Here is a 22,632-nt window from a genome sequence, read left to right as displayed (position 1 = left end):
TCGACGAAACCCGGTTATTTTCGAACCCCGATTAATTCCGCAGATCGACGACAAAATTTTCGTTAATCGGTTTCCGGGAAACTCAGTTTTGAAATATTTGCGTGCTCAGCTGATATCGGGATCGTTTCGGAAGAAAGATATTTCATAATCGCATGATGATAATTTTTTATATTTAACGTAGAAATGGATTTGTATGGTATACGTAAAAATTTTAGTTACCCTTTGCCCTATGATTTCTTCCGTAACTATATTCGTTAAGACTATATGTGATTAATTATTTACTAGAAAAAATAATAGATAGACCCTATTTCATTTGAAATTGGGGAAACTGAAGAACATTGGTATTTATTAAATTTTTGTTGAAACCTTCACGAGTTCCACACGATATTAGAAGAGGTTAATCTAGGTGAACGTTATATTAAAATGGTCCTCGGAAAGTTATTGATGTGTGACACAGAATTTAGAGCTGTTTCGATAAGGTTTACTGATTGAAAAATATATACAAGTCACGTCGTGTAAAAGATACTAAAAAATTCCAGCAAATATCAGTTTAAAACGGTTCCGGGTGGATAATTGATGCGTGACAGAAATTTCACTTGCTCCGGATGATACGTGGGCCCAACGGCAACAGAGGAATTCAATTCGCGTTGACCGCTGTCCACCGAAATTAATCGACGATTACTGGAAACCGACACCGGACGAAATTTATAGCGGGGTAGTATATTTCGATTCTTCCAAGTTAACGATCCAGCGGCCCCCGCCCTCTCCCAGTCAAGCCGAAATAAAGTTTGGCCGGCCTTTACGAGTGTAAAATAGATTGTCCTCGTTATTGTAGGCGATGCATTTCCATTAACGATGACACATTTCCACGGACATGGTGAAAAACGCAGCGTTCGAATGCAACGTTGTTCCCTTTCTAAGTGCGAGTTGCAAAAAGTAGGTCTCTGCCGGAGACATTGTCATTGAAAATGTTATACGCAGTGAATGGGTGAAGGGTGACGGGGCGAAGGGAGGAAAAACGAATGCCCGAGCGTGGGATTCGCGAGAGCGTTCATCCTTTGAACGAGCGACAAAGAATATAGACGGGGACAAGAAAAATGAAGCGTGAAATAAAAAAAAAGAAGGGCGTGAGGGGAAAGGGAAAAAGAAAACAAAACTGAAACGGAGAAACACGGCAATTCTAGTAAACAGTGAACAGGCTGTTGTTCTGGCAGCGATCTCTCTGTTCATTGGTAAAGTATTCAACAAATTGCCCTTATACCTCGGACAATATTCGTCATTCAACGGCACTTTAACCTTTCGTGCCATACATCGATAGTGACCTATACACACGTGAATTATTTCGCAAAAGTGAGAACCCTTTTATCTAGGGACCGCCGCTTCGATGAAATATAATGTTTTCTCCTCTGCGATTATACGTCGCTGCCGTATGGCCAACTATCACTGGGCGAGTCGTGCTACAGTGAGGATAGAAAGAAGAAGAATAAGAAGAAGCCAATCGTGTGCCAATGAAATGATCTCAGAATCATGTCTATCTCTCATTATAATTGTGGTGATGGTCCCTACTGGCTGTAACTATGTATAATGTTCTTTTATGGAGATAAAAAATAAAATATTGGCTTTTGTGTGAATTGCTAGGAAACACTGAAAACAAATTTTAGTGACTAGGACGCGATAAATAATTCCGTGTAAAACAGAATTTATTTTACTTATCGTTTTATATAGAATTCCAGCGTACTCTGTTGAACTACTAATTACAGAGTATTTTGTATACAACTTACATGTTCCCTTGAATATTTCCTTCAACATTTCCTTGATCGCAATGGACCAAACTGATGCTCATTAAACAATTTCATCTCACATATTTTCCTTCAAATTCAGAGTATGCAAAGATACTGAAAACCTTCGATAAAACGAAAATGCCATGCTTCTCTATTTTAATATTTTATTACCGCACCCAATTCGTATTCTACGATCCATCTAATTTATCGCTTCCAATCACATGAATTTCTTTATGGCACTCGCTAAAAATCCGAAAAATAGAGTAATCCCCAGCCAACTGGACCCAAACGCGTAACGAGACTGCAACAATCGACAGAATAAAAAATCAATCGCGAAACAAAAGCTGAAAGGATAAAAGAACGTCGACGCTGGCAGCGTGAACCAATGGCGTTGCGTCTGTTTCCTATCGTTCCCAGGATCGAAACAGCGTGTCGCTCCGCGAACTCGTTTTCCGTTCTGTTTCTCAATTCCAACGTTCCAGCGCAGCGGCCGGGCATTGTCGCGCTCTCACGGGTAGTTCGCACTTTCGTGATCACGAATAAATTAACGCGGCAGCGGGGCCGGCGCCCCTTAAGGACCGCGTCTTCTCGCTTCACTTTCATTTTTCTAATAACTCGGGAGGCGCGCGCGTAATCAGAAGCGTCGCGAGAGCATTCCCTTTTATTAGTCTCGTTTCCCCCCGACGTATTTGGATTTCGAGGTGACCCGAATAACCTGCATCACCCCGCCGCCACCGCGGCGAGAATACACCGGTCTAAAGATACACGCTGAGTGGAAATGGATCCCGCGAATTCGACGTATCCGCGGACGTTTACGACGCGACGTCGTCAATCTCTTAGATAACACATTCGAGACTCGTGACGTAGTCCTACGTCATTTGAGATTTTTCTACTGAATACTGGTAACATAATACCAGATCATTTTTTATCTTTTTATATGAATACTGGTAACATAGTACCACATCATTTTTTATTTTTTTATATGAATACTGATAACGTGGTCCTACGTTATTTCAAATTCTTCAGCTAAATACTGGAAATGTAGTCCGACTTCATTTTAAATTGTCCCAGAAAAACACTGGTAATGTAATTCCACGATTTTTAATTTTACATATACAGTTTTTTATTTTTTTAACTGAACACTGGTAACACAGTCGTACGTTACTTTACATTTTTGAGGAGAATTCCGGCCACCTAACACGTTCGCTATCAGCGTCGTATATTTACGACGATCAATGTTTCATATTTTATGCAAAGAACAGTAAATTACATTTACGTGTGTCTTCATCTAATATTGTAACGCGTGGTATAATATACAAGAAATTTCGGAGATTTTTTTTCTTGATTATTGTTTGTATTTTGTAAAGATGATATGTTTCATTTAATAAAACATTGTAATCGCGGCGACTGTTATTGAGAAGGAAGTACTAATAACGAATAGATTGAGCCAACGTCATTTCAAAATTCGTAGCTAAGAACTGATAACATAATTCCATCACATATATTTTATAGTGATACACATTCGAGTAGCAAACTCTGGGGATATACAGCTGTAGACTTTGGGAAATTATATGCGGTCGTGAATGTGTTAAGAAATCGATTCCTCTCCGATAATAAACAGCCCCGGCTGTTCCTCGAGCGAGAAACGGCACCGGCGCGCGGCGCGCGTCGCTGGCGAGGCAACGTTGAAGAAACGTGGTCCACACGTCGACGTTTTTCGTCGCATCGGCCGACCTATTTCTCTATCGTCGATTCACCGGCGCCCGAATGAATAAAGCTCGCGAGAGGGAGCTCGAACGAGCGCGCCGCTCCGGCTCTCGCAATAAATATCGCGGCAAACATAAATTCTTGTTGCATTTAAATTTCATCCGTGTAATCTCCGCGGCAACGAATCGCGCAGGAGTTTCCTATTAATCTTTCTTCGGCTTTTCGACGCTGTTCCCGCCGCCGCCCGTCGATTTCAAGAAATTCGGGGTGAGGGGAACATCGGCGGTCCGGTTATTGGCTGCTCTTGGATCCAATTTTTCAACCTCAGCTTTTTGCCGGGGAACGGTTCTCGGTTATGATATCTATCGAGGCGAGACGTTTTCGTGGATTATGTAGCCTGGAAATGTATATGCATTCACTTTGCAGCAAATGTTATGTTCAAGGTGTTGCAGTTTGTTACGGTGAACTATGTTATGAAGCTGAGTGGGAGGATTTGAGACGGCATGGTTGAAAATAACTGGGATATTTTGAATTTGAATATTTGAAGAGGCTTTGAACATTGTGTGTTTGTGAGAACGTTAATCTATATGTTTTTGGTAGACCTATGTGTTTCTAATTTAAGCTTTGGTAGCTTTTTTAATGGTATATTTAATATTATAATACATTTCGGTAGTGCAATAGAAGTTTTGATAAAGCAATTACAACCTTTCTGTTTGTTGCAATATTTTAAATGATAACAGGTAAAACAATAATGCCTACTGAAAACTAGAAGTGCAGGAGCCTTTTTTAATTTAGATATTAAACCTTGATTTAAAAGGAGAAATAAAAACATTACATAAGATATGGAAAATAGGCATTAAAAATGTGTACTTATAAAAAAGTACTAATATTTTAGGTAGAAATTTAACGTCAGGTAGAAATAGTCTTATTTGACCAATGATATTAGAATAATTTTCAACATTTAAGAAATGTCCTGTAATTTCTATAAAACTGATTACTTAGTAAAAACATATAATTGTTGATATTAAAGGAAGTTAAAAATTTGGTACGGAGTTCTGCACGAGCTGCAAGTTAAGATGACATCAATCGTGAAATCTTGTCGAGTGGGCGAGTGAGTGAGAACGACTTGGCAGGTATGTCTGGCTATCACTTAGTGATTCTACTTGTTCCAGTATTTATAAATATTGACGACGATAAAGTATTATCAGCCTGCCAAAATAGAGCAACATGATCAGATTGATATAAATAACATCAATAACGTATAAACATTTAACATGTACCGCCACTGCAGCTCACAATAAGTAGAATTACCTCGAAATAGTCAGACATACTGACCGAGTTGTTTTCGGTCACTTGTACACGCAATAAATTTTTTATTATCTTTGATATTATACTGCAAATCGTTCTGCAAATTTTATGAAGCATGTATGAATGGTGTCAGTGCATTAACAGTAGCCAATAAAAAAGAAATATCTACGAAAATTTCTATTTCATTCTTTTGGGGTTCTCGATTAATTAGAAAATATAAGATACGCGAAGAAGATTATATAAATCATTTTTGTAGCAATAATGATGTGAAAATGCTGTATATGTAATAGAAATGTTTCCAAAGGACACACGGTTTAGAAGAAAAATATTTTTACAACCACCACTTTTTGCAAATATACAGAATATGATGAACATCTCTATGTTTAGGAAATCTTTCTGTGTGTAGTCGACCTGCTTCCCATAAATATCGTCAACTTTCATCGTAAATGGAAATCATTTCAATTTCCCCTTGCTTACAGTGACGCACAGTGAAACGTTTATCGATTCAGTGATAGATAACATTGTAATCCTTCTAGAGAGATAGTAAACGTGTTCATTTACATTCTGAAATCGATTTGCGTTGTCGCTAAAATCTGAAATCTCAACGAAGGAAACTTCCACGATTAACAATTTTCACCTCCGTTTTATATATCTCCAAATAAATTTACAATAATGACATTTGTAAAAAAATTCAACACTGTTCACACTTCAAAATAATCCTTTCACATCCCACATAATTTCACCGATTCACGTCACAAACTATAAAAAATACTTGCCAAACGCTAAAAACAAATTACCAAATCATTTAAAAATACAATGCAACAAAACTTAAACGCAGTTCAGAAAATAAAAGTTTACGAGTCTTTCGCTTTACAAAGGGCCAAATCACACAAAAACCTCCCCCTCGTTACCACAACCAAAGAACCTAATTAAATACCCTCGATTATCCGACACACCCCCATATCCTGCCTCCCTTGCCCACAACCTCCTAAAAAAAACAAAAAAGAAACAGTCAGCCCAGAAGCCACCCTTCGCAAATTTCAAACTGATTAACCAAGGGTACCGTGTACTTTAACGTGATCGATCGGCGGGGATCATTAACTCGGGCCCCGGGCGCAGAAGTAACGGCAATCATTCGATACACTCCGCGGCCCGTCAGTATCAACATTACCATAAATCAAACATCTGGTAAGTTATTACCTGTCCTCTGGACTGACAGGCAAAGGAAGATCTAGGCGGAGCCTAGGAGTTCCTGAGATCGTCTCTGTCAGGCGACGTATGTATGCACGGGAGTTTACGTTCCCATGGCACCTCGTTCCTAGATCGGCTGGCCGGGCAACCGAGAGCACAGAACGAGACAGAGAAGGAGTGGGAGAGAAAGAAAGAAAGAGTGAGAGAGAGGGGGGAGGGGAGCACGAGAGGGGGGGGGGGAAGGATAAAGAGAGTGGAGTTGCGTGGTCGTGATGGCAGCGTTGTTGGAGTATGCGAGAGGGATGAGAAGGGGATGGAGTAGGGACGGTGGGTGAACGGTTGAACCCGTTCGAGGGGTTGGCGGAGAAACGTAGCTGGTGGTGGTGGTAGTGGTAGCAGCGGTGGTGGTGGTTGAAGAAGGGAATGACCCCGTGTACCGGGGTCAACCGTTGCACTATGCTCTCTCCGGCTAGTCCCGTCTCTTTCGCTCTCTTTCGGCTGCCGCTGGCTGTCCCGTAGCCATGGACGCCGAACACTCATGCGCTTTGTTATCAGTGTATACCGACTGCACACCGTTCGTGGAACGTTACAAGCCCGCTTACACGTACACGCCGGTTATATACGTATGTACGCGCGCGCGGCCAGCCTGGGCGACCTCGCCGCGCCACACGTGCGTCTACGTGACCGAACGAACGGGGAAGACTCCGGCGCGCACGGGTTTCGCGATATTTATGAGCAGATATGGGACAAAGATAAAAGAACCCGTCGCGAATCATTTCTCGTTACTTAACCGGTAAATACGTCATCGCCGTACGTTTAGCCCGGCTTTTTTCGATCCCCGCGAGAAAGATCCGGCCCGTGGTAGGCGTGTTTCCTTCTAGGCATACCATCGGTCGCCATTGATTTTTCTCGGGAAAGAGCGTGACCGGGCTCTGCGAGAATTTCATCGAACCCGTTTCGGATCCTCGCCCGCTCGCCGGCGCGTCACGCTTGCGTCTGACGTCGAATCGATCGCGCGAAGATTCCGCTTCGTTGATCGATTTTTGATTGGACTTCTGGGTTTCTTGTTTTTGTTTTGCTGTTTGGTTTGTCGTGATTTTATCCGGATAGTTGCATCGGTGATTTTTGAGGTTGATATTTTAGTGGGGTATTGATTTAGTTAGATTTATTCGATTTAATTAGATTGAAATTTGAGTTTACAGTTGGGGAACGATTTTGAAGTATAACAGAGTCGATGGGATTAATGGTAGAATATTGACTGTAATACAGTGTACAATTATTTGTAGTTTATCGTTAAATAATGAAATAAAAATTGAATAAACGAGTATTTAATTATTCAGACTTTAATTATTTTATAGGACAATATTCTTTTGTAAATATTTACGAAGTTACAGGTTAAACAATAAAAGTGTTTGAAATGGGTTACTGAAATTGTACGTTTATCAGTGAATGCTAATCTGAAAAATCAATCGTCCGTTAATGTTCAAATATCGCCCACAATGTGTGCACGGACATGTTTGCTCATAGACAGGATCAATGCACGCTGAAGCTCGTGGAGTGTATTTGAAAAGACACATTAGGGGGACGATAGTGGTCAATGGTCGAGCCTGACTAGCCCAGAAATATCTTTTCAAAGTAACTCTTCTGTTGGGTTTATACTAGTCGGTTAAATCGTTCAATACGCCGGCCATGTGAGCCGCACACAAAAGTCAGGCTCGGGGGAAAATCCCTCCTATTTCAGTATAAAGTTAATGCATGTGCAAATAGAGAATTTTGCCCCGCTATTATTAAACAGAAAAAATGGCGAATAAAATAAAGGATAATATTCATGAGGGAGGAAAGAGCTTCAAATATTGAGTCCTGATGCTTCCCTCTTTTTTAAATAATATTCTCGCTTTAAATTAAAATTCACTAGGGATTTATTTAACAATTAACGTATACTGACACTATGAGATTGTATTAAATAACTTTAATAACTTCCTAAGTGATTACTTTACATTTTATCTTCAACTTTAAAATTAATAAATGTTAATTAACTATTATTTAATGGGCACAGCAGACACACCAAAATGAAATGACAAATTGAAAATAACATTGAATGTGAAGATTATTTAAGTCAGATTGTACAGAAATTTTAAAAAGTATCTGTATTAATAAAGATCTCTCGTTTTTACAAGGCTTATTAATATTTGAATATCCTTTGCCACTTTTATCTTTTCAAAGTTATATTTCGATCCAACATATTAATTATTCGAAAACTGTAGAACATGAAAACCTAATGAATCCTTAAAGGGCCAAGATCATCAGTCGATAAAAGATTCGGGAATTAATTATCTTTATCTCTTCACTCGTAGGCGATAGAATGCAGAAATACACGTTCTGACGTTTACTAATAGAAATAGAAGCAGGCTAACCGAATTGTGCTGCTCGATACCAATGAAATTATCACGCCCATTTTTTACGCCAACTCGCTCTTTGGAACGGCTTTCCGATGGAAAGGACAACCCCTATCTGCCTTGCGCGTCCGCCCATTGTCCAAAGGATAATTTCAAACTTTGGTCGTTGCAGTAATTGCATGCGTGAGAAACTTCGCGTGTAATTTAAAGTTCAAAAATGATCTGCGTGGTCCGCATCGTTGCACAGACACAATTGTACGAGGGGAAAAAAGACGAAGTAGAAATTATCGAATCGTTAGAAAGTTTCTAGTAAACTTGAGAACCGCGTTCCATTCAATCGTTGAAAATGAAAATCATTTTTTTCGAGGAGAAAATGCTGCATATCATATTTTTTCCATATCGTGAAAAATAATATCGATATTCGAACGTATCGCTTAATCGGCTGGAGGAATTCATTTTCTAGGTTGAAGTTATTCGTGGATCTTAAGGGAAGAGAAACATAAGAGAAGTTTTTTCGTCAGGAAAGTTTTGGGCGATTGTAAACTCCAAATAAAAATAAGTGAAATTATAATTTTACAATAAAATGAATTTCAAAGACGTAAATATGTTATTTCATGAATGGTGTTTATTTTTATATGTTTCTTCTTAGGTGTCCAGAATGCGTCATGTGCTCTAATTGTAACTACGAAAAGCGGAACGCCAGATTGCGAAATGCGTGTCAAGAATCGGTGCAAGTGCAACCCGTAAAAGGGACAGGAAAAGTGTCGAAAAAATGTCGGCAAGGTAGCTGGTTCTAATAAATAAGAATGAAAACTTATCGCGAAACTAAATATAATTATTGAAATCCACGAAAATTGACAAGATTTACAGTAGTTGAATGCTAGAAAATTAAAGTAATGAGAAATTTAAAAACGAATTGGACGGCGCCATTAATATTAATTAATTTTGGCGTTTTACCGCTATATTTTTCATTTAAAAAATTCCATTTTGTTGTAAAAACTCTCTAAATACCAATTTCAACGGTTTCTGCGTTTCCGCAGCTCCAACGATGATTATACGTTCAACCTTTGAATAGCTTACTCCGAAAAACAGGGGAAAGTTTGAAATCTGACGGGAATATCGCAAAATATTCGGCGCGTCTCACGGCAGCCATCCTTGCACGGCATTCTAACCCTACTTCATCGTTGGTTCTATAACTGTATTTCACCGTCTTCCGGAATATTGCTGATAAAAGAAACACAAAAATATCTTCCGATGAGCAACTGTTTTATCATATAACAGGAACATGAATCTTTTAGTTACACAATTTGGCTTTAACATATTTTCCTTGAATAGTGTAGTATCTGATAAACTGATTCCTTAAAAAATTTACTAAAACCCTACTGATATAAAAAGATATGAAAGTGATTTTTCGTGAAATGATCAATTGAAAGTGCAAAATTAAATTTTGTATAGATTTCTGTTTGGAGAAAATAGAATGTAAGAGATCATCGTGTCTGATCAATGCGTACCAATTCTACTTATAGTAAAGACGAAGAAGAATAAAACTCCATGAAAATGATATTTATTTAAATGATATTATGTTTAGTTTAATGATACATAAAAAATAGTAATGTAATCTAGAATAAAAATTAAACATCGCGATTTATAGATAACAAGGGTCACATTATTTTATTAACAATCTGTTACGATATTGATTTGCTATATCTACTGTTCCATTCCCACCTGTGTGTACGAATAAAAATAAAAATTATGTTAATTTGTAAAAAAACTTAATTTTCACTAATTTGTAATGACACCTGTAAGACATATTGAGTATACACCAAAATATTAACACAATAAAATTTAGCATAAAATACTGTATTAAATTACCCAACTCACACAACTTAATTCATCATGTACAACAAAATATTGTTCTCTTATTAATAATGACTCGGCAAACATAAATACAGAATACACCTAGAATTCTTCTCTTCGTTTCAACCAATTATTAACGATAAATTAGTCAGATCAATCATAATAAAGAAAAAAAATCAAAGAGCAAGGTATGAAAGCCAACTGAGAGTTCAACCTTTATGTTAGCAAGCGAAACGTTCGCGTCCGTCCAAACTTTAATGTTCCAATATTCTACGTAAATATTTTATTTCCAAAGTACAAATCGACAATAAAAAAATTGTGATCCAAACCAATTTCGTCGAGTTTCCGGCGTAACAAATTCCACAGAAGAAAATGAAAAACTCGGTACCCGGATATCCGGTTGCTAACGCAAGGAATAGTTTTCAGGAGACTCCAGTAAAAATCAGCCACTCGTTTCGTCGTCTCGAGCCGGCGCGTCGTTCAGATGCACATGTATCGCTGCGCCGGATCGAAACGCGACGAAACAAAGGAGGGAACGGTAAAATCCGCGGATACTCACCCGTGACGCTGAGCAGCGACATGATCGAAGATGTTTCAGGCAAATCGGCTTAACGTGGAGAGAGAGAGAGAGAGAGAGAGAGAGAGAGAGAGAGAGACTGAGACAGAGACAGAGTTCTCGTTTAATTGGCCGGAGGCAGCTCTCGACGGCGGCGTTGAGGGATCCGCAGGAAAAACGATGCGGCCGTATAACGAGACACGCCGGATCGAAGGAGCACACTCGCGTGTTTGGCCGTGCAAGCCTCCTTCTTTTTTTCCCCTCCCCGATATTTACTCTATTTCCCTCTCGTACTGTGCGCCTGCAGGTGCCAGGTAACGTGCGGTCGCGCGCGTACTCGCGTTCGTTTATACGTGCATATGTTTATCTATATGTGTGTTCATCGAGCCGTATGCGTATGTATGTATGTATGTATTTATGTATGTATTTATGTATGTATGTATGCATACGACGCGTACGTACATGTAACGTATATGTAAATATTACAGAGCACAAGAGAAAGAGAGAAGAAAGTGTTTAGAGATAGCGCGTTTTAGAGAGACAGATAGCGAGAGGGTACGCGCGTGTGTTCCTGTTCGTGTCTGTATGTCTGTGTATGTGTGTGTTTGCAGACAGATAAACGGAGATAGAGAAAGATACAATACGAATATGCGCGTGTGTACCGCGATATCGCGACACACAGTTCAACTAATTTCTCAGGAGCACGAAGTCGAAACGATATCCCACTATGTTCTCGTCTGTCCTCTGCACCTCCGTTTCTCCTCCTCGTTTATCCCAAGTCCTTTTCGTTTCTTCTCGTTCACAGTGTGTCCCTTCTCGCGAGTTTTTTTCGTCCTCTTATTACACGTACTTGATTTCGACTGTTCCGGCACGCGCGAATACCGCGAACAAAACTCGGAGGCGAGCCGAGTCCTCTTTCAACCCGGCACTCTTGTCCCTGACGATGTCGTGTACCCCGCGCAGGCTATAGCCTCTGGCCGGCGCCGTGGGTCTATCTATCACGCTGCCGGCGTGAAATTCGCGCGTGCTCTGCACACGAAACGTCAGAACCGGCCAGGCTACACGCGAACGACGCCTACGACAACGACGATCCTTAGCCCCGCGGACTCTCCGATAATATACCACTCGCGCCTCCTCCTCCTCCTTTCTCCTCGTCCTCCTCCTCTTCCTCCTCCTCCTTCTCTTCTAGCTCTGTACATACACTGGTACTTCCACGATGCACAAAAGATCACGCGCGTTGTGTACCCTCGTTCCGTAATTTCCGTAACACCGTGAACCGGTGCGTGAAGGATGGGAGTTGGGAAACGAAGGGGTTGCGGGGATTGAGGGAGCGAGGGAGGGCGGGAATGTATCTCCGGCGAAAGCTCGCCGGCGGTTTTCTGATCGGTACACCGATAAACTTCGCTTCGTATACGCGCGTGTACTTGTGTTTGTGTGTGTGTATATATATTAGATATATATATAACCGTTATTCACTGAGTTACACACGAGAGAACGCGTACCGTTCCAATCGCAACCGTGACATGTAAAACGGCTTAGAAGTCCGCCGCGGATCGGCGACACCGCGATTATTATCGACTTCGGCGTAACAGCGAACGGGCTGTTGGTCACGCGCAAAATCGTGCGGCTAGCACGTTTCGCCGGCTGAGTCGGTTACTGTCCACGCTCACGGTCACCGCTGCAACCGCCGCTTGAATCGCGAGGCTCGCCCCGTTCCCCGTTTCCTGTTCCGCGTCGGAGGCGTCCTGTTGCTCTTCCGTTGTGCACGACGACGTGGGTGTCGACGATGGCGGTGCTACCGCTATTGCTGGTGCCGGCGATGATAATAACGACGGTGCTACGGTCGTCGCCGCGCGTCGCTCACCAACGATCCTCGGTTGAACCAGCGTCGTGAGATCCTCGTGGCCGTGTTGCGGGCGATCTGCTTTGCTCGGCAGCGTGTCGATTGTCTCGGCACTAGGATAAGAGCGACGGTAGTGGTCGGGGTTGCGGTAATAATCGTAGCAGCAACGTCGTCGGTAGTACGGGAACGGCAACGGCAGCGCCAGCGAGACGCTTTTGCTGCTTATCCTCGTCGGCAGGTCGGTGGCCACGGTGTTGACGGCGGTGTCGGTGTTGTCGTTGTCGTACACTCGGCCAGGACGAGGCAGCATCGCCGTGACAACGACGCGTGGTGTGGCTATTGGTTCCGCTTCCTGTTCGGACCGGTCTTCTTGTGCCGCGTAGGTTCGGCCGAGCGCCTCTCGCTTCAGGAGATGCGCCCACCGTGCCGCCTTTCTCGTTATTATCATAGTAGCAGGGGCTGCAGTGCATGCGCCAGTTCGCACGTAACCCGTGCTCGTCAAGGAACCGTACACCAACAACACCCGCCTCGTCTTCGTCGTCGCCGCGAGCCACGACCGGTCACGGGCATTTCACCGCGAACTCGGTGACGTTTTGGGGGGACTGTCGCGGGATCGACAACGGTGAAAGGAGAGGGTGGGAGAGAAAGAGAGCTATCGGCGAAAGAACGTGTCCGGGACGCGCTGGGCCGAGGAAAATGGGGGAAAAAAAAGAAATAAGGGACGCACGAGGTTCGTCTGTGTGTATTCTAGCGTGTATGTCCGACTGTCTGTGTACGTGTGTCTCTGTATCCCTGTGTGCCTGTGTTACTTATATTATGCGGCGGGGGTGCAACTCGCGGGGAGTCGGAAGTCGTGGTTGTAGAGGAGGTGTCGAACCAGAGAGGGCGAGAAACGGAGAGAAAAAGAGAGAGAGAAACGGAGGGAAAAAGGAAGTAGGAACGGCAAGGGACGCAGGGGCGGCTAGGGACACGCACCACGAAGAAGAATTATGATCGACGGGTTCGTGTGTCGCGAAACGATTGGGATTTTCACACTGCCTCGGACGCCGTGGCTCTATCGTGCCAGCACTGATCCCGACGTTCTGTGCACGTTGTGCCTTTTTCCCCCTGACCGATCTCGATCGTCGATTATTCTCTGACACGGTCGTGCACGAGAGGTGAGGGCTGCACCGTGGCCGCGGACGTGTGCGGTGCTCCGGATGCACTACCACATTAATGCGGTGAAACGTTGTTGCGAACGTACGCGGACTGCTCGACGTCGAGCACTGTGCGGACGGAGACGCCTCCGACTCGCCGCCGCCATCTTGCTACGTCAAGCGGGTAGCATAGCGCCGGCGCCGTGTCTAACCGGAGGAGGCCTTTTCTGAGCGACCTCTGCCGGCCGCGACCACGATCATTTCGGCAAGTGGCCGCCGCGGATTCAGACACCCCCTCGCGGATCTAACCCGCGGAACTTCCGTGCCAATCGCCACGATTGTTCCCTTCATTACTAATTCGATGTTACCGCCGACGATTACACGCTTGATTGATACAGGTCTTTCCTGTTTCTCTCTGTTTAGAACCTTTCCGACTGTACGTCTTCTTTTCAACCCCTTTGATACTTCCGACTAGTTTTAGCTGGTTTGCTTTATCTTCTTTCACTGTTTTTTTTCTTATCCTTATTCTTTGTCTTGTTTCTCTTTTCTAAAATCGGTGTTGCTTCCCGCTATGTAACACGTAGTCGCGTATACACGCCGTTAATTATCGTTGACAAGCATCGTGCCAGATAACGTTTAAACGCAATCTCTCGCGCATCTCCGACCAGGAATCTGTATCTTTAATGGGTTCGTTCGTTCGGTTTCCGACCGAGCGGTCCGCTTATTCTGCCGTTCGAACGCAACGGGCGTTTCTACCAGTTCCGCCGCTATCTCCACGCGCCGGCTCCCACCTCGGGAAAAGGTGTTCAAGCGGTTTCCTGTCGAGTTTCAATTAATTTCCCAGCGTTATGAAATCGATTCAAGACGCATCGGGTACACCCCCGAGAACGACTTGCTGTTCCCCGGTTTCCCAATGCCGTGGATCCCATCGAATTCGACCACATTTACGCTTCGACTAACTCCGTCAGTCGCGTGCGATTGACATAATTCCGTGGACGCAGTTGAGAATTCATTTTTACGATTATGCATCCGATGAACCGCACTTCATTGTGATTAAAGGAACGAAGGAAGTAATCGATTTTACGGGCCTTAAATTTTCAGTTCGTGTTCCATCAAATTGCTTGCCCCAATTTGTGGAATTTTTATGGGTTTTCATAAACAACGTATCGAGGACACATGCATTTGCTGACTGATTCGAGAATTTGTGGTATAAAAGTTAATAGAAGCATTTATTTCATCTTTCATTGATTCTGGAGTCTGAAAACGCTTTAAGTGGATTGCTTGTTTCTATATTTTTGTTTTATATTTTTAAATGTTTGCTTTCGAAATTGTTCACAATGGAACGTAATCAAATTTTCGATATTGGAACGCACTATTAACACCTAATTAATAATATATTAAACTTCGAACAATGTTTTAGGCCCGAAATAGTTTGGACGCGCACAGTTTAGGAAGGAAATTGGTTCATTCGGATAACTGCACGTAAAGTGTTCTGGTTCGCGTGATAAGCGACCGTAATATAAAATTGGACGAGCCGGGGGACACGCAATGTCTGGAATTTTCAGTTCTTGGGGAATCGCGTCCGAAATGGAACTATATATCATTCGGTGGACTAATGATATTCTCAACGTTATCATGACAGAGTCAATTGTAAAAACTCTGCGCTAGCGTAAAACTCTTTTACACTACAACGATAAAAGAAAGGAAATTTGTTGAAAGAAAATCCTTCAGTACATAAATTATAAACTTAAATAGAAACTCAAATTAAACAGAAACCTCGTTCAAATATATTTCCTCTTTCATTATTCACACACTCGAATAATTGCCCATCTCCTTGGAAGCTTACACCTTTGACAACTCTTCTAATTATCTAATCCTCGTTAGGATTCAACTCCCGACACTCTAAACATTAACATTATACTAAAAAAAAGGAATCCAATTATCAAAACTCCAATAATGTGTAGATCTCGCAATCTCTGCCTCCGTTAGCGAAGGGTCGAGCACCGGAATTAGCCGACATCCGCAAACAGACCCGAGGAAATCTCCTGGCATTGGTAACGGGTTCATTACTCCCGACAAAGTGTACGCATCAAATGCTGACTTGTACTACTGCGAAATCGTTTCCCTTGTTCCGCGATAATCTCGCGCGCCGTCTCGTATCCCCGATACAGTGGAACGTGCCTACGTACCCAGTGACACATCTGACCTGGTAGCCGGCGGATCACCTGGCGTTGCGCATCGCGCAGGCAGCCGCGGAACTAGCCGAGACATCGCGTTCCCATATTCGAACGCAGATAGACGCGAAAGAGCGAAAGAATGCCGCGCGTATCACCACGGTGGCAACAGGTTATGAATAGAAAATAGATATTTACGTTGCAGACATACAATATTTGATACATGTCTCTTACATAACTGCGTCCGTTGGACGTCCGGATTCTTTAAAAAGGAACAACGTCAACGCGTCTCAGGGATGCAAGAACGGCAAGCATTATAAATAGACCGGCACACTGTCGTGTTATCAATAAGAGATACACTTTAATCGGAGATACTTTCGTTTAATTGGAGTCGCGTTCTCTAACCGGCGATGGAAAAGAGAAGGAAGAAACACAGTTCTTATATTTCTCCGTGTCTATAGATAACGATCGGCCGACCTGGCTATGGTTGTTACATGAACTTTCCATGTATGTATAAATATATAGCTGGGTATACGGGATGTAACGGGCTCATCGGTCCTCGTGCCCCGAACCGAGAAAAATATTTCTGAAAAGTAGTCGGTATACGGTCGAAGAAAAGCGGAACTTTTGTGGCTTGCTTTCAATGCGTCGTGTCGGCGGTCGCCTTACTCGTCTCAGGCATCACACGAAAACCATTTTACCCGGATTCTCTCTCAACTCCTGCTCGACATCTGATCATTCGCCCACGTCTGTCGTTCTAAGTGCAAGAATGACGTAATACACAGACGCTCCTCTTGCGGCCAGGCAGCCGCTTATTGTAAAGAGACATACTAACTTGTCTTGAAAGCACGATAAGTTTCACCGTCCTTCTTTGTTTTGGAAATAGTGTATAAATATTTTATCCAACCGTACATCTGTGATATTGAAAGTGTAAACACTTTCTTGTTGGTACGTGTTCTGCCCCTATGTCTCTGAAAATGGTGAAATTGTCTTGCAGCAACGACATTCATAGAATATTCGTTATTATTCGTTATTTGTTACAATTAAATGCGGATTTTATGGATTTCTAGTATATACAAGTGATTTATTTTGAAAGTTCAACCTATTTTGCTGAAAATATTTCCGTCAGCCAGTGTATTCGCGCGATTACGATTTACGTTTTCTAAATCATTTCGCGTCATTTCAGTATTGTCGCTATAAAACCACACCGTTCAGAGATAAGCACAAACTTGGTGCAGCTAAGTTGAACTCTGATCACCTTCTTAATTAAATTTTCACATCCGCTTTACCATGAAAGTTTCTTTCATCACAGTAGATGTGAGAAGTTTGCGTGCATACCTCTTTCATTAAAGAGAAATTATAATTATAATTCTCTTACGTCACAATTAAGTCTTCATGAAATTGTATTGAACTGTCTTTCGTCGGAAATGAGCTGTCGCAGAGCAATTCATATTTGAATGCAGAAAGAGTTTTCGATTAAAACAAAGACGTTTTTTAGAACCAAACAAACTTCTTCAAACAAAACGCAACAATTTTTGACAAACAAATCCCCACGTGAAACATTACGCGTATACATTTCCCAACTATCATAATTTTTCGAAAATCATAAAACAGCAATCTCAACAGTCTGAATGGTTTTAAATAATTTAATTCTTACTCAGATAGTCTCAAATGAACTATCAATAACAGACCAACACAGTAATTTCAAACGAATTTTCAGTGCAAACAAACACATTTAACTGTTTCGAACAAGTTCTTAGTCGAGAATAAACCCGTTCAACAGCCTCAAATAACTTCTCAATCTCAAACAAACTCGTTCAATAATATGAAACAAATATCCTTTTGTTCAAACTTTAAATAATAACTCCGCAGAGTTGAAACTCGAGTCGCGGCTAAAAGTACTTACGTACATCTTATTTTTAACTGTTCCAGAAACCTACAAAATTAGATCCAAATCGATGTCGGATACTTCACGCCAATTCCTTATTTTCTAATAACGAACGTTCTGTTTCTGTCTATTTATATCCCGTACAACCCCCTGCGTCGGATGACGCGCTTCTCACATTACGAACGTCATATGTCAGCGCGAGAGACAGTTTCCATTTAGAGAAAGAATCAACAATTACCTAAAAGATCACACTCCAGAACGAAGAATCTGGAGTAACCGTTAAGAAAATTTCATCACATTCCTCACACTGAATATACATTGAGTAGTAACTCGTTTAAGGATAATAAAACCTCTTCATTTTCAATGAAAAATAGTTAAGTATATAAAAAATATATATATATATAAATTATACATGATAAAAAATATATAAATGTTATTATTCATACTATGCACTAAAGAAAAATACCACTTAAAACTATTCCAAGATAAATTACAAAAATAACGCTTCTATATAAACAAAAATTTTAAGAATATTTTAGGTAATTTTTGAGACTTTCAAATGAAGTTTACTAAATTATAAGCAGAATATGATTTCGTGTTACAAAATTTGGATGGATGTTTGTTCAACGATAGTAGTAAAAGTAAAAAAGTAGTATAATACTACAAAAACAAAATTATTTTTCCGTCAAATGTCAGCGTTTGACGATTTCAATCCACTACGCGATGTACAGATACGAAGAAAATTCATAATGGAGCCGGCTCGCGACATTATAATGAATTATGGGCACGAAGTTATACAAAGAAACTGATTAATATTCGAAGCAGGTTCCAAGTGGTCTACCGCAAGACTGAAACTCGCGATAGAAACTGCAGTTCGTTCATTTTCTTTGTCCAACTTGACGAAACTTCGCCAACGAAGTTTCCCCCACTGATTTCCCTGGGTTCCGTTGTGATACGTTGCCTTTTCCTTGAATTGAGTATCCCTGTTCGTTGTAGCTTTATTTCGTAATTTGATTGCCTGCCGGTCCCACACAATATAGCTTTTGGGGATACAGCGTGAGATAAGAGTGTTCCGCGCAACGACAATGCCAGGATTTTCTTTAAAGCGATGAAAAAAGCGGATTGGGAATAATATCATACGCGAAACAGGACGGTTCCCGCAAAGCCGAGTGGGCCGTTATGAAAAATTTTCCTCGTTTAAAAGCAAATACACAACGGAAACGGGCGTGTCGAGATTAAAGTAAATCTCGTCCCACGTGAGGACGTGCACGGGACTTTTCCAACACATACCGTAGCGCAACGGATGCGTTAATCGTAAATATGGGGATTTTGTGTTTGACTTTTAAACGGATTATTTGGTTGACATTTAAACAAATCAAAATTTTTGTTCATAATGCGAATATAAAATCATGAAACTCAATAACATTTAGTTATGAAAAAAAAAGATGCATAAACTTTTAAAAAATTATCGAGCTTGGAAATGCGTTATTATTAAGCAATTGCAAACGTTCTTCCGTGTAAAGTATGGCCGTGAAATAAATAATACATATTGGATTCTTCGATATTTGTTTATCTAATAAGCTACGTCGAGATTGTCCTTACTTTGTAATGGTACTTATAATCACTGGAAAACGGAAATGTAACAAACATAATTACCGTGACAACGTTTCCGATTATATACATTGATATCAGCGAGCATACAAGTTCTGGGATTGGTTTCCAATCAGGAAATCGAATACTAATGACAACAAAGCCAGACATCATGATGCAGCTGGCATTAAGACCATGTAAACCTGCGTGACAAACACTGGGTATTAAGTACAGATGGGATTTAACAATAATGACAGTAACTACATTTGCACGTTAAGATATGAAAGATGAATTGCCTGTAGGAATAGACACAGTGTGTAGACATCAGTAAAGGGCATCAGATGCAGTCAGTTTGAATTTGATGCTGCTTTTATTATTGCATGTCTAGATCCGATTATTATCTGATACACGCTGCGACACAAAGTACAAATGCTATTTCTAAAATGCTCTGCCTATTTTTTGCCCATTCTTTATCGACTCAGATGTGCTAAACTTTTTGATTAATGACTTCTTTAGTAACATTTTTCTAAGAATTATTTTATTTTTGGTAAAGAACTTTTTATGTTTAATTTTTTTATGATAAAATATAATATATAAATAACATATAACAGATGTAGCAACATAAATGATAAAAACCTTGTGAATTTGAGATAGCTGTTTAACTTTAAATAGTTTCCATAGTATTAAATTATCCTAAGGGAATTGAGGGAAAACATTATAATATACTCGAGAGCTCGGGATTGCTTTACCGATTGACGCAAACGACGGCTGTAACCGTTCAATTGTTTTTATATTATAAAAAATATTAATTCTACACAAATCGTATTAAATACTTTCTAGAAACAACACATTTTCCATCCAATTTTTCGCGAAATCAAAGAATACGCATTAGTGGAATAAATACAGAAACCGATATTGGAATCTGCTTACCACAATCTAAAATATTATAGATCGCAGAATACAATGCAGAGGATTCCCGATGCGTGGTTCGTATGACGGGTATTATAAGTTAGTAGGTATTGATACGAAAGACATAGACGGATGTAGAATTGAAAACAAAGAACCTAGGATAGCACAACCCGACATCAAGATTCTGCGACATATGAAAGGGCAATATCGACGACTTCATGCACGAAGAAATCAATATCAAGAGCATAATGATAGTATAACATAATATGAACATTATGGTACACACCAGAATATAAATAATATCGAAAAATAGGTACACCTGAGACAGGTCAGGAGGAAATAAAAAACATAATTACGAATCAGTATAAAAATTATTTAAATACAAGAAAGCAACAAAAACATGAATGTACATTATTTAACCAAGAAAGGAGAGTCTCAAACACTTTAATAAGATCTCCTGTATTTTAGTGCCTTCTGGTGAATTTTAAGACTCATCTTTCGGAAAACAAACCACAATTCTAAGTATATAGTCTTGAGTAACTACGAAGATTTCCAAGTCACAGGTACATCCCAAATGTAGGTGGCGAATTTCGGGTCTATCTAGTCGTGGTTGACTAGGATCGAGTTCATTGAGCGTACGTAACTGAATATCGGATCTATGAAGTCGTAGGCGGGCAGAATTAGGTATATTAGGTGTGTGCGATTAATATCGGGTCTATTGAGTAGATGATACTAGGATGGGGTTATCGGGTGTAGGTAGCCACTGCTGAATACATCCGTGGGTGACTAGAATCAGATCTATTTTAGATCAAATACTTCTTGTACATAGCAGTAGGAAATCGATTTGACTTTTAAATGTGTGGCATTCTATAGGATCGTGTGTGTGTGCATAGACTTGCTTCGTATTAAAGCAAATATTTCCTTTAACGTGTATTTTTCATGAGGAATTTGAAACCCGCGCAGTTCTCTTTAGTTTCCCCTGTAATTCATATTGCCTTTATTTTCTATATAAATTCAGACCAATTTTTCAAAAAATATTTTTCACATTTCCGAGATTATTCGTATTTTCCATTAATGAATTTTGAAAAATATTTGAAATTTTTAAATTGCAAAAGAAATCAAAGGAAGATTAAATCGAATTGTGATTTTTGTCTCAAATACGTTTTTCATACGTTTAAAAATCTCAAAATATGTTCATATCAGTAATTACAATAACTTTTGTTTGGTGGGAAATCCTGTATCCTTAACGCTAGCACGAAGAGAACGCCAATACCGAGGCTCTGTTACACGTTATCCATTAATTGGGCGTGTATAACATTCCATTACTATGTTTCCAGATATCTATCTCGATTTGAAAAGCAGTTAGAACGTTATGACGTCTATCCATCATTGATCGCCATGAGAATATCTCCGTAACAACGGAATGAAATATACGGTTGAACAAAAATATTATCTGAACGACATTGACATACAACCGACGAGAAAACCAAGAAATATTAATCCAAAAACCAATTCATTTCTTATCGATACTTTGTTATCAGTTTTATTACACAGAATCAGTAAATCGGATTCTAATGCGAACTGGACAGTGGTTGTTAAAACCAACCATACACTTGCTTCATGTAACGAGTTGATACAAATGCATCGGCACAGGTATTAACGTAACAACGTATGTAATGATTTTAGGAGCAAACTGCACGGGCGTTAATTACATATAACCACCTCTAAGCTTGTTTTCCCAATGAATGCGGCAACATATATTCACACATGTATAGTAGGCAGATTGTAATGTTGCGCCATATTAGACGCGTGTCTGTGCCCCGGCGCTCCAATAAGAAGTAACGAGATAAGTTTGTAACAATAATGAAATATATTCTGAATAGAAAGAGGGAACTTTGTAATGGTAGAAACTGCCGCTGGAAAATCAGATTCGTCGGGCGCAATGGAAATCGCATATTTCGCGATGCGCGGATCGATCCCGTGGTTTATCATAGTTGTAAGTGCACGAGATACGATGGTACGTGAAAGAAATGCATAGGATCGTGTTTACATTAATAAACGTTGGCTAATGGTATCAATCAAGAATCCGAACACGAACTATCCCGATTCAATAACGACGCTCTGGTGAAATGTATTAAATTAGCATAGATACGTCGCGAAAGATTATTAGCCTTTATCGAGAGGCTTTCAATAACAGCGTAGATTAAACGTTTTCAAAGAAAAATTCAGTGTAAGTGGTAATTATATTATGGCGACATAGAAATTTTATTATCGTTTACTTTTTTTATGCTTATTG

General features: G+C 40.6%; 2 protein-coding genes across 2 annotated transcripts in view; both read right to left on the bottom strand.

Moving 5' to 3' along the window:
• LOC116428818 (protein unc-13 homolog A-like) overlaps positions 1–10,925 on the bottom strand; it is a 98,886-nt gene extending 87,961 nt beyond the window's left edge. Inside the window, exon 1 of the mRNA XM_031980931.2 lies at positions 10,800–10,925. Coding sequence (XP_031836791.2) covers positions 10,800–10,821 — 22 coding nt within the window. The 5' untranslated portion in view covers positions 10,822–10,925. The remainder of the gene's footprint in view (positions 1–10,799) is intronic.
• A 1,478-nt stretch (positions 10,926–12,403) lies between these two features.
• On the bottom strand, positions 12,404–13,932 carry LOC116428659 (uncharacterized). Its single transcript, XM_031980587.2, has one exon. It carries the CDS (start codon positions 13,085–13,087, stop codon positions 12,404–12,406), a length of 684 nt encoding a protein of 227 aa, XP_031836447.1. The 5' UTR covers positions 13,088–13,932.
• Between the last annotated feature and the right edge of the window lie 8,700 nt (positions 13,933–22,632).

The sequence above is a fragment of the Nomia melanderi genome, chromosome 10 (assembly GCF_051020985.1).
Source record: "Nomia melanderi isolate GNS246 chromosome 10, iyNomMela1, whole genome shotgun sequence".
In the NCBI taxonomy this organism is placed as follows: domain Eukaryota; kingdom Metazoa; phylum Arthropoda; class Insecta; order Hymenoptera; family Halictidae; genus Nomia; species Nomia melanderi.
This window is presented reverse-complemented; position numbering and strand designations above follow the sequence as displayed.